Raw genomic sequence first — 12,148 nt, forward strand, 5'->3', positions numbered from 1 at the left:
ATGGCCAGAACCCAGCTGCAGTTAGTAATAGTGTTTATAATGTGCCTCAAAAAATGTAAGGCACATGCTTCAAATTGTAAAGACTTATGCCCCTGCTGTTCCCACTACAATGCTGTTCGAACCCCCACTGTCTCTGATGGCTACAAACATCCTAATTTCCAGCCCACGCGTATTCATGGCTGGTCTGCACATACTTATTCTTAACATGATGTTTTAGCATAAATAGATTTTCCATTTTGTTGGTATTTTCCCTGTGGTGTTTATGTAGAATAATCAAATTCTCCTTTTGGCGTTCTTCTTGCCAGGCTAAACAAGCCAAGATATTTAGTTTCCTCTTACAAGACAGCCCCTCCTGCCCTAACCTACCCTTCAGTATATCTTACTTGAACTTAAATTACCCACAATTTACAAGTAGTTCGGATGAGATCTTGCTGGGCCCAATATAATAGCAATAGCTCATCTCTGCTAGAATTACCTGGTATTTTCTGGAGTTGCATTTAGCTTTTTCATGGCCCTGTCGCATTTGTGACTCTGAGTTCTCATGGGATGGACTAATAAACCTGGACCCTTCACCTCTGTCATTTCCAGCAGCTGCCAGCTCACAGCAGAATCTCTCGGTATTAGGCCAGCCCCTGGCCTTGCATTTCGTGCTATTGAATTTCATCTTGTTTTTCTCACTCCAGTTCTTGAGGTCATCTAGTTCTTCCTCTATGATAGCCTGATCTTTCTTTCTGTTAAGGGTGCCTCTGCAGACTTCAGTGAGGCCTTTTGAACACCCTCTCCGTTCTGTACTGAGGCCATTAATAAAAATTGTATGGGAGTAGGCTCAAGACTGACCCTTCAGGAACTGCAGCAGCAGCCCAGTAGTTGTCTGGGAATATCTTTGCTTTAACCAGCACTTTCCCCACCTCAGGACTGCTGTAGAAATCCACAGTTTATAATTTCCCATGTGGTACCTTGCTAGTGCTTCATGAAGCACAGACTGCAGCTGCCCCAATTCCCTCAGCAGTTGTCTTATCAGAGAAAGCTGTTGTGTTGGTCGCATGTGATCCACTTTTGATGATTTTTTAAAGTTTTCCTTCCATTTCCTTTATTACTGCAGTATAGTAGCATGAGTAATGGGTCCCTTAGTAGGATTTCGAAGCACTAGGTATTGCACAAGCACGGAACAAAACTGATCCCTGCCCCAAGGAATATATTACAACCTTATTCTTTCTTTATTTTTTCTAAGGACTTGCAATGTGTTGAGTTCATAATGGGTCTGTCCTGCCCAGTGGTTTCACAGCCCTGTTTCATGTCTTTGATTTCTCTGGTTTGATCCGGAGTTGCAACTCTGGCTCCTACCTCTAATGCAGAGATCGTACATTTATGCACAGTTTGCAAGTCTGGAAAATACACTTTTAATGTTGATATAAAAACCCAGCTGTGTCCCTTTCTAAATACACATGCTATAGTCTAGTGTACGCATCAGTGAATTTCAGATCTTAGAAGTTAAGGGGATTTTAATTACTGATGAGCTTTGCTGTGCTCCTGCTAGTTCCCCTTTGCTCCAGTCCTGGAGGATGAAGATCCAGCTCACCTCGCTCAACTCAGACTTCAGCTCTCCCTGCTGGGTCAATCTTCTGCACCCTCTCTAGGGTAAGCCAAGAACTATTGCACTTATAAAACTTGGAGAGGAAGAGGGAAAAGGGAGAAATTTGGAGAGGCGTCCCAAAAACCTCAGAAGAAATCACTGGTAGTCACCACCGCCAATACAGCTGCAACTTGGGTGTTAAACTACTGGCTGATGGATGTCCGTGCACATTTGTCCCTGGGAAAATCCTCCATAGGACCAAGACCACGTGTGCTAAAATTCTGATCCTCTCCTGATTTTATTCACTGATTATTCAGCCTCAATTTTTATTTATAGTAGGAGTTTCGGATCCCATCCTCAGTCACTGTTCACCTCTTTGTTGCCTACAAGAGGGTTTTTGGCTGGTGACTGAAGACAGCACATGACATTAAGCCTAGGGAGAGTTCTCCTCGATGAAGGCCTTAGGAGAGACTTCAGAGTAACCTAACCTGTGTGCGTTGTTCTTCTTTATAAACAGCTATAGTTTGGCCAACAACGGTGTTCGGGCTTACGTAGTATGTGTCAGATCTCATTTCGTTGTGGAAAATGCAATCCTACATGAAAGATTCAACTGCAGTTTACGGTAAAAATATCTTTACTCTGTAAGAGCATAGGTGGACAGCTCTGATTGTGGGAGCAGGACTTCCCAAGCTGATTCTTCTCTCCCTCAGCCGTTACAAGGTTCCCATCAGCACCTGCAGTTTCAGACTACTGAGAGTCAATGACTGTTGTTTTTTGGCTGGTCTCTGTTCTAAACTTTCCTTAACAGGAGGGCTTTTAAAAAAATGAAAGACACGGTACACATACACACACGCAGACAAGTTTGTCTTAAGGCAGTCCAAGTGCTCATCCATAGGCAGGGGACTGATTAATGCGATGTTAGCGCTCAGTGCCGTGCGTCTCTGCTTTCGTGATTTTCCTGGTGCCAGCATGTGGCATTAGACTTGTGGTAATGACTGGAAGGAAGAAGCATTTATTCTTGCATAGTGGGGGGCTTTTCAATCTTGCAGACAAAGGCATAACAAGATTCAGCAACTGAAAGCTGGACAAATTCAACCTTGAAATAAGACACGGTTTCCTAGCTGCAAGGAAAATTAAAGTTTGGAACAGCTTGCGAGAGGAAATGGTGGAGTTGCCATTGCTTGGAGTATAGACAAGATTTGCTATCTCTCTGAAAAGGATTTCTTTAATCCAGCATTTTGGAAGAGTTCTGTGATTTGTGTGTGCAGGAGCTCAGTCGAAAGGAATATAGCAGTGCTGTCTGGTCTTGGTGGGTGAATTACTGGATGTGATTAAATGACCTTTTTGGTTTGGGTCAGTGAACTTCTGTAATGAAAGGATTGGCTGCAACATGAAGAGGGCTGTGAGGTGAAGCAATATCGTAGAGAAAATAAAAATGAACGTCTGTCTTACTGTCTTTTTGACTGTTAATAATTGAAGTGTTGCTATTTACCAACTGTGTGGTTAAAACCTGTTTAAATATTAATGTCAAAGTATTTCAGTGGCAGAAGAGGACTTAGATTCTAAGCAGCTCTCTGGTTTTTAATGACCTTTCTCTTTACAGTGTTTGTCATTTTGCCACGTATTCTTCATTAGAGCCCATTTTGTATCGATCCTCCTCTGGAAGGTGGTGGGAATGGAAAGTGCCTTCGACCACTGCAAAGTGCAGCATAACACACTGCTGCAAGTGTTACTATTTTTAGGTCCCAGGGGAAATCTGAAGCAATAATTATCATTAGATTTTCATTCTCTTAGCCTTCAACAACAAACTGTAAAGGCTGTATTCAAAATGCCTGCTTTAAAGATCTTGAACAGAGCCCCAGAGAGAGAGCAATCTGAACTGCTCCGTGAAATTTTGATTTCTAAGATTCACCAAGTCTGTAAGGGTGCAAAATTTTAGGGGATTTGAATTCAGCCTTAGAATGTCTGTGTTTTTCCAACACAAGCATCTGTCCAACTCTTTTATTTGAAGGAGGTGCTCTCAAAATGTTCCTGCAGCTTTAACAGTGGTAGGTAAGATTTTCAGAAGTTATTAGAAGTCACTGAACTCGGCTGCCATTGAAGCCAACAGAAAAGCCTTCTCAGGGCTTTGATGGCAAAAGGATTAGGCCAGCAATGAGAGCTTTTTGAAGTCAAGTTCAGTTCCTTCTGTATTCACAAGGATTAGAGCTTTGCCGTAATAGAGTGATAACCTACATCGTCATCATTTACAGCAGACCAGAGTATTTGGCAGTAAAATATTGGTACCTGAAGTTTCTTGAGAAGTGGCAGGGTTCAGTTGTTCTGCTCTGTCCCTCTCCCGGTTTGGATCCTGTTGAAAATTCACTAGATGGCCCTTGGGAAGGAATTTAATCTTCCTTTGCTTCAGGTGCACTGTCTCCAAAATGGGAATATACCACGCTTTTCTAAAATCCATTCAGTTTCTCTTCCCGCTTTCCATGCATGGGAGCATCTGGCGAGCTAAAGAGAGCTGGCGTTGCCTTGCTGGCAGGGCAATGATGATAGCCGGTTCTCCAGAGCTCTGCTGCATGGAAGCACTGCAGTAGATGGCTGAAGTTTCAAAAGAGCTCCTTTGCCTGGAGGTTAAGCTCTTCTTAATATCTGGCTCCAAGTGGGGGTGCCATGTGTTTGAAGATGAAAGGGAATGGAGTTCAGATGAAGATCATCTCACAGAGACTCTTTCTACATGGGATGGGGCGATGGTCTGAGTGGGCTGATGGTACAACTCTTGGGAAAAACAGCCAAGTAGGTTCTGTCCCTTTAGGTGTTACTTGTCTTCACAACTGGAGAGTCCTCCCATCCAGTGGTATAACGCGTGAGCAATCGTACCCATTTTTGTTTTGTGAGGTGCCTGCAAGGTTCCCCCGCAGACACAGAGCACACTTTCAGGTCCACAGCGAGTAACAGGAGCATGCTTGGCTGGGAGTGATGCTTGGAAACCACTTGGGCTGCTGGCCCATGTGGCGTGAAGGTACCTGTTTATCCAGGACTAGATAGGTACCTGTTTATCCTAGTCCTGGCTGCAGTCCTGGACAGGACTCCAGAGCACCCGGTGTCCAGTGTGTTGTCATCTAGAACTCCATTGGAGGGGAAAAGGGAATAATTTTCTGTGTCCACGACAATGTTTTCTGCAGCGTTCCTTTGGAAACGTGGCTGGAAGAGGTGCTTCCCAGCTGGCCAACTTCCGCACGTCTCGGCAGGTGCGGTACTGCCCACTCCACGTTCACTGCCAACACCCTCAATGCTGAGGATCTTGGGAGGCTGCCATTGAATTCAAAGTTGGAGCCAAGACTAAATTTTACTTCTTTCAGAGAAGAATTACATAAAAGGCAGTGTAAGGGTTTCTATGCAGTGTTGTAAGGAAAAATTTCAAACCAGTCAACCAGAGCCATTGGGTTTTTAAGGACAAACGCTTTTCTTCCAGCTATTCTGCAGCCAGAATGCCAGAGCACTAAGGAACGGAAAGGAAACTGGCTTTGATTTTTCATAGTCCATCAGCGTAACGAACATAATAAATAATGACGAATTACATTATGAGTTTTGTTGATCAAAATCATTAATAAAGTAATTGATATCTTCTTAAACGGGGTTTCTCTTTAATTGTTATGTTTTGTGAGACTTGCCTTGGTTACTGCAAACCTCGCGCTGCTCTGGTAACGGTACGAAAGTCGGTAGCTTTAAGAGCTGGAAGGAGGGCTAAGCAGGTAACAGGAGCGCTCTGTCATTGTAGCAGTGGGTTTGTGTTTACAGTTCATTAGTCCGTGTTTAAAAATACCATGCTGCCAATTTAAGTCACAGCTGGATTCATACAAATTTTGAGATTATCACTTGCTGAACAAAATCCTTCTTTTGCTTTAGCTTGCAGATTCACTCGTGCCCTTGGAGATTAAGCCTGGTATTTCCTTAGCAACAGTTTCTGCCGTGTTGCATACTAAAGACAACAAACATGTGCTGCAGGTACAGTATAATGGGAAAGGGAGAAAAATATCCTTACACCGGCTTTCCTGCCATCTGGGACCCCAGCTGTTCTCATGAGGCAACCCCTCCAACGACTCTTTCCCCACCGGAGCAGAGTCCTTGTCAGATGCTTTGTCCCGGCATGTGTGAGTGAGGAATTACACGTAGAGAGTGGGTTGCAAATAAATCTCTCTACCCTCTTTTCCTTGGCTATGTGCCTGGCTAAGATAAAAGGGGAAGCGAGATGATTCCGGAAGAGAGGCTACAAATCATACTGCTGTCTTCCATAACCCATACACCAGGATCAGCGTCAGTCAGCCTCTCATGGACTTAGAACTGAGGGTCAGAGGGGAGAGATGACCTAAAACATTAGACATGTGAAGGGACTGTCTTCCTGAAGTTGCCCTGTTCCCCAAGAAGCAGATTGTGCATCCTCGCACAAAGTAGGAGTGTATACTCTCTTCCTACCACCTCCTTTAGGCTGACACTCTAATTCCTGGCATTAGTGCTCTGCAGAGGGAGATGATGTCTGGTGAACCTGCTTAGCAGTGGATGCCCTGGCCACCTTTCTCCTTTGATGCCTGAGCACGCAGGCAACTCAGTGCAGCCACACGCCGCACGATGCTGCCTCTCCTGCTGGGCGGTAGAGCTGGGCTGGGCCCACTACGCTTGGGAAGAGGGCCCAGTATGGTAACGTCTTTAATGCAGGGGCATAAAGATTGGTTAAGGATTTATATCACTGCACAGCAGACAGGCTGTCTTACTTTTTCCAGGTCAGTTCCCTAGAAACACTAGGCAACAGCGAACAAATCGAAATATTAAAATGCCGTTGGTCTGAGGCTGCTTTCTCCTTTGTGTTGTTCATTTACTCCCTTCTCTACTCTGATTCCTGATGCCAAATAAACTTAGACCTAGGCTTAAAATGCCAGAGCCCTCTCAGATGGATGGAGGGAAGCCAGCACAGTGGTATCTGTCAGTGTTGGCTGAGCCTGGGACTCACCAATGCACAAATAACATGCACGTAGGCCCACCAACTTCAGGGAAAATGGTGGGGTTTGTAAAGTGTCTCAGGTGCATCCGTGCTTGTGGAACTGGACTCTGAGCAGGCGGCATTTCTCTCCCAAGGATGAAAAACACCCTTCCCTGGCTGTTGAAAGAAACACGGGGACATCACAGCAGCAGGTTCAGACACGATGCTACGCGATGGGAAAGGCACAGAGCTGAGAGGAGCCCAGTCTGTCACCTGGAGTGTGCGGGGTGCTACAAGGCACTGGGGTTGCTTCAGGCAAATTCCCTGTGTGTTGTGCAGACGCATCCCTGGCAAATGGTCTTGCCAAAATTTTGGAGAAATTTTCCCCAGCACCTTTTTCCCAGGGACTGAGTTGCTAGTTCACTGGGAAAGACCAGTACTGACACTTCCCCGACCTAACTAACTTGGCACAGGACACATGGACTTATTTTACACAATAATTTCCTCGCCGTTCTTTTGACAGGAATCTGGTTTTCATCTCCATGAAGCGGTCTTTCAGAAGCGCTCAGTGAACCCCACGCCTGGCCCGCGCGCGCAGCGCCGCGCAGTGCTGGGTTAGCTGCCGCCGCACGTGCTGCCCCTGCCTCCCCCTCCCCGCTGACGCAGAAGGTCTCCGGGATGCGTTAAGGCTTGGAAGCAGCACAAAATTATCCCCACATCACACCCCAGTGATTTTTCAGGCACTGCAGCATCCCTCACGCCTCCTTGTCAGTATTCAAGTTCTTCCTAAAGACTCATTTTTCTGAGGCCAGTGAGACGTAAATTACCCATTTTTCTCATTCCCCGAGTAGTTACTTGCTCTGAATTTGGCCCTTTCCCAACCTGTTGCATCTTCTAGAGTGTGATTTTCAAGGCATTGACTTCTTTAAGGCATGATTCCTAGAAAATACTGCAGGGTACTCGAATGCAAAAATAGAAAGCCTCAGTCTTGAATTGAGTCTGACAGGCCTTTTAAGATGATGGAAATTTGAACAGAACTGAATTTGACAAAAATTTTAAGATGATGGAGATTTGAACTAAAACTGCTAATTTATTTCTATAAATGGTGGCTTGTGTGTGCAGAGCTGCAGTGGAGCCCCAGCCTGGGTTTCTCCTCTCCCCTTCAGCACTGCAACGTTCCCTTTTAGTGACAGAAAACAAAATCAGTATGCCTTTTCTATCTCATGTGCTTGTTATTCCAACTAAATTATAAGAAGCTGATGTGATTCACTGCATTACTGTGCACCTTCTCGTCCATTAGCTCCCTCCAAAACCTCCGCAACCTCCCGCCAGCAAGAAGAGAAAGCGAGTGAGTGATGACGTGCCAGAGTGTAAGCCTTTGAAGCCATTGCTGAGCGGCTCCATTCCTGTGGACCAGTTTGTGCAGGCGCTCGAGAAGGTAATAAGTCTTTGGTGGCAGGTGAGGTTCAAGCGGATTTCTGCTGATCTCAGAAATGTGCTGCTTTGCTGGCAGAGAGAGGGAAAATAATTTTAGTGTAGCTTGAAATGGAGAGGGGCTCGTGAGCTAGTGGCGTACCTCAGGGAACATCTGTCCCTGCACTGAGGATGGAGGGAATAATTCCCTGTGGAGTCGTGTCCTGATACGGGGGCTTCATGTCAGTCATTTCCTCCTGGTTTCCCGTGGAAGCAGAGCTTTTGGGGTGACTCTGGGTGGATGAATTTCCCCCGTGTAACTTTTGGATTCATCAGCTGATTTCCAATAAATTTGAACAGTGGGGAGGAGGTCTCAAAAGTATTGAAGTTCCTACAAGTTTTGTGAAAATGAAGTGACCAAGTGAAGAAGAGATCCTGGAAATGTCTCCACTGATGGAGAACCTTTCTGCAGGACATGGGGCTTGGGGGCTGAACTTGCAGGCAGGTGGTTACTGCTCTGTGGAGCCCTGTTCTCGCCTGCACGACCCCTTGGAGAAAATTGGCAGGAAAAAGGGTAGGATTGTCTGTGAGGAAGTTTGCCCTGGGGTCCAGTAGCTTTTCACCATCATCTTTGAGGCAGTAATGTCAGCAGATGGTCATTTCTGTAGTTAAAGGAGCCATTTGTCCTCTTTGTCTCTCAAGATTTTGCAATTGCAGTGACCTGGTGTAGCAGAAGATGTTGTCTTTAGCCTCCCTGTTCTATAGTTTATCCATCCGTATAATGAGGGTCATATGTAGCTTAGCCTATGCATGTTTCCTCTGCAAATCCCAAAGCTCTAGGATATCTGCAATGGCACTCCATATTTTGTAGCCATTCTCCCCTCTCCTCCCTGCTGTGCCCTAGTCTTTCATCTCTACCTGTTTTCCTGAGTTGTAGTAACATCTGGGTTAAAACCTGGCTGAATGGCTGAGCCCAGAGAGTGGTGGTGAATGGAGCCAAACCCAGCTGGCGGCCGGTCACCAGTGCTGTTCCCCAGGGCTCAGTGCTGGGGCCGGTCCTGTTCAATATCTTCATCGATGATCGGGAGGAGGGGATGGAGGGCACCCTCAGCCAGTTTGCAGGGGACACCCAGTCGGGCGGGAGCGTTGGTCTGCTGGGGGGCAGGAGGCTCTGCAGAGGGCCCTGGCCAGGCCGGGGCGATGGGCCCAGGCCCCGGGGTGAGGGTCAGCAAGGCTCAGGGCCGGGTCCTGCCCTGGGGGCACAGCAACCCCAGGCACCGCTGCAGGCGTGGGGAGGAGCGGCTGGGAGCTGCCCGGTGGGAAAGGGCCTGGGGGTGCTGGTCGACAGCCGCTGGACACGAGCCAGCAGGGTGCCCAGGTGGCCAAGAGGGCCCAGGGCATCCTGGCTTGTGTCAGGAACGGTGTGGCCAGCAGTAGCAGGGCAGGGATGGTCCCCCCGTGCTGGGCACTGGGGAGGCCGCCCCTCGAATGCTGTGCTCAGCGCTGGGCCCCGCACCCCAAGGCGGCCATGGAGGGGCTGGAGCGTGGCCAGAGCAGGGCAGCGAGGCTGGGGCAGGGGCTGGAGCACAAGGCTGGGGAGGAGCGGCTGGGGGAGCTGGGGGGGCTCAGCCTGGAGAAGAGGAGGCTGAGGGGAGCCCTCATCGCTCTCTGCAACGGCCTGAAAGGAGGCTGGAGCCGGGGGGGTCGGTCTCTGCTCCCCAGGAACAAGCGATGGGACGAGAGGGAACGGCCTCAAGCTGCGCCAGGGCAGGGTTGGGTTGGGTATGGGGAAAAACTTCTTCCCCCAAAGGGCTGTCAGGCCCTGGCCCAGGCTGCCCAGGGCAGGGGCTGAGTCCCCATCCCTGGGGGGATTTAAAAGCCGGGGAGATGTGGTGCTGAGGGACATGGTTTAGTGGTGGCCTTGGCAGTGCTGGGTTAACGGTTGGACTTGATGATCTTAAGGGTCTTTTCCAACCTTAATGATTCTATGACTCTCTGATCTCTCTCCGTTTCTCCCTCCCCAATGATACATCTAGCATGGTTTCAGTGACGTGAAGGTGGAGGACACAGCCAAAGGCCACATCGTACTCCTCCAGGAGGCAGAAACCCTCATTCAGATTGAGGAGGACTCCACACACATCATCTGCGACAACGATGAACCTTTGAGGGTGAAACTGCGTGACCTGGTTCTCAAATTCCTGCAGAAATTTTAACTCATGGACATCATGCTGCTCTGCAAGGGGACACCCCAGCGCTAAGAGCTTTCCAGAGGATGACCCCAGGGAGAGAGAAAATTTCCTGATTCAGAGACCAGAAACCACCTTCCCCTTCATGGAGAAGCAAGGAAGTATTTTTTAATATCTATATATTTTTTTAATTTTATTTTTAACCGGTTTTGGAATACTTTGGAGGGGATTCCTGTGCTGTAAAATTGGGAGTTGGAATCTTGTAGGAGATACAGACTGCAGAGTAAGTAGAGTGTATACTTACCAGGTCAGGGTGAGATTGCGTGCAGACGCAGGCATTTCTCTGTGTGACCCTCTCAGCAACGTATGCCCCAGTCCTTTCCCTGAGAAAACACTGTAAGAATATCGAAATAATGGCCTCGGATATGAAGAGATTTCTTTTTCTCCCCACTGCTTCTTCCTGGTCACCAGATCCAGTTTCCTGCCTGTCCTCCATTTGCATTCTGCACGTGTATTTCACTGGCACGAAGAGGAATGAGAAAGCTGGTAAGGCAGAGATGATAAAAATAAAATTAGGAAAAGGGGGCTATGCTGGACAGGTAGAATAGCTTCGAAGTGGCAAGAGCCTGGCCATTCCCTGCAAAAGCAGAGGGATTTTGGAAAAGCTCTATGCTTTGGCAATGCAAGGTGCTTGTCGATGCTGCACCCTCACCTGTTGTGACCAGATTTGTCCACCCAGCTCTCGGCTCTTCACTGAGACACACAAATACTGGTTCCTCCTGGGTTCCTCCTCCATCAGGGGAGGAGGTATCTCAGGAAGATACTTTCAAAAGTACATAAAGTAGTTAAACTCCTAGTGCTCATGAGAAACCTTTGATATTTAAGTGCCTCTTGTTTCTACCTTCCAAAACCCTGTCCTTTCAGCCCCCACAATGCCAAATCCTGGTTGAAATACTGAGTCATTTATACAAAGCCAACTGTACTGCAGACCTGGGGAGGTTTTTCATTCCCAAAATCATGTATTTGGGGCCTAAACTTAGTTAATAGTATTGCTTTTAAAAGCGACCAATTTCTCAGATTTACTGCTGTTTGGTTTTTATTGGATTGTTTTGTATTTATTTGGTGTTAAAAATAAAAAGCGTAGTAAGACTGCCAAGGAGGAAGCACATTCTGTGGTTTATAAAAGCATCTGCATGCCTATTCCACGTCCGCCTGTGCGTGTATATACACATTTGTGAAATATAACTACTCCTTCAGTTTATAGCTTTGGGGAGATTAAGGCAGTGGAAGAACAGCTCCGTAATAAAAACTATTTGCTATTGCAGTTTCCACATCACATTTCGTACACATTAAGGATTTCTGTTCGATTGGATGTACAGACTCCAGCGTCCATACCTCTGCTCTGTGTGTACGTCATGGGCGTGAGAGAAATAGTAGCATTAATGTGATAAAAATCTTGTTGCGGTAGCATTAATCCTCATAAGAGCTTACAACATTTGCAGTAGTTCAGCTTCTTTATCATCACTTGGAAATGGAATAATAGAATTGGACATATTTCACCTTGTAATTAAATCTCCAAAACGATTATTCTTAACACAGAGAGGCCGTGTGATAAACTCGGCTGAGCTGAGGAGGCAGGGGGAGAGGGAAGAGTGGGCCTTGTCGTGTCTGAGTCCTCGAGAGCAGCTCCCGCCTTGTTACCTAGACCAGCCCCAGCCTTGGTCCCAACGAGGTCCCCGTTTTGTGAATATACTCGTTTGCACTTCTAATTATAAGGGACTTCACTCGTTGCTTTAAGAAGCCAGCCCCGAGGCCGTGCGTTAGTGCTTGTTGCATCCACCCTGGCTGAGCGCGGGCAGCGCGGCGGCGTGCCGGGGGGCCGACCGCGAAGGCGGTAGCTTCTGCTTGGTGAAGGCTGGGCTCGGGCACCGGGGGTTAGGAAATCCGAGTTGGTGTGCTGCCGTGGAGGACCCGGAGGGGACCTGGCGGGGAGCAATCAGAAGGTGTGGC

General features: G+C 47.5%; 1 protein-coding gene across 4 annotated transcripts in view; it reads left to right on the forward strand.

Annotated features, from left to right (window-relative positions):
• Positions 1-11,294, forward strand: part of INTS9 (integrator complex subunit 9) — a 73,271-nt gene extending 61,977 nt beyond the window's left edge. For 3 of the 4 annotated variants that reach the window (XM_082306859.1, XM_082306860.1, XM_082306861.1), the window contains 3 exons: positions 5,471-5,569; positions 7,840-7,977; positions 9,989-11,294. In XM_082306859.1, coding sequence (XP_082162985.1) covers positions 5,471-5,569; positions 7,840-7,977; positions 9,989-10,165 — 414 coding nt within the window. In that variant the 3' untranslated portion in view covers positions 10,166-11,294. Of the gene's footprint in view, positions 1-5,470; positions 5,570-7,062; positions 7,307-7,839; positions 7,978-9,988 lie in introns of those variants that run through there. The other variant, XR_014227659.1, reaches the window with a different exon arrangement.
• The last annotated feature ends 854 nt before the right edge of the window (positions 11,295-12,148 follow it).

The sequence above is a fragment of the Platalea leucorodia genome, assembly GCF_965183815.1.
Source record: "Platalea leucorodia genome assembly, chromosome: 3".
Lineage (NCBI taxonomy): Eukaryota > Metazoa > Chordata > Aves > Pelecaniformes > Threskiornithidae > Platalea > Platalea leucorodia.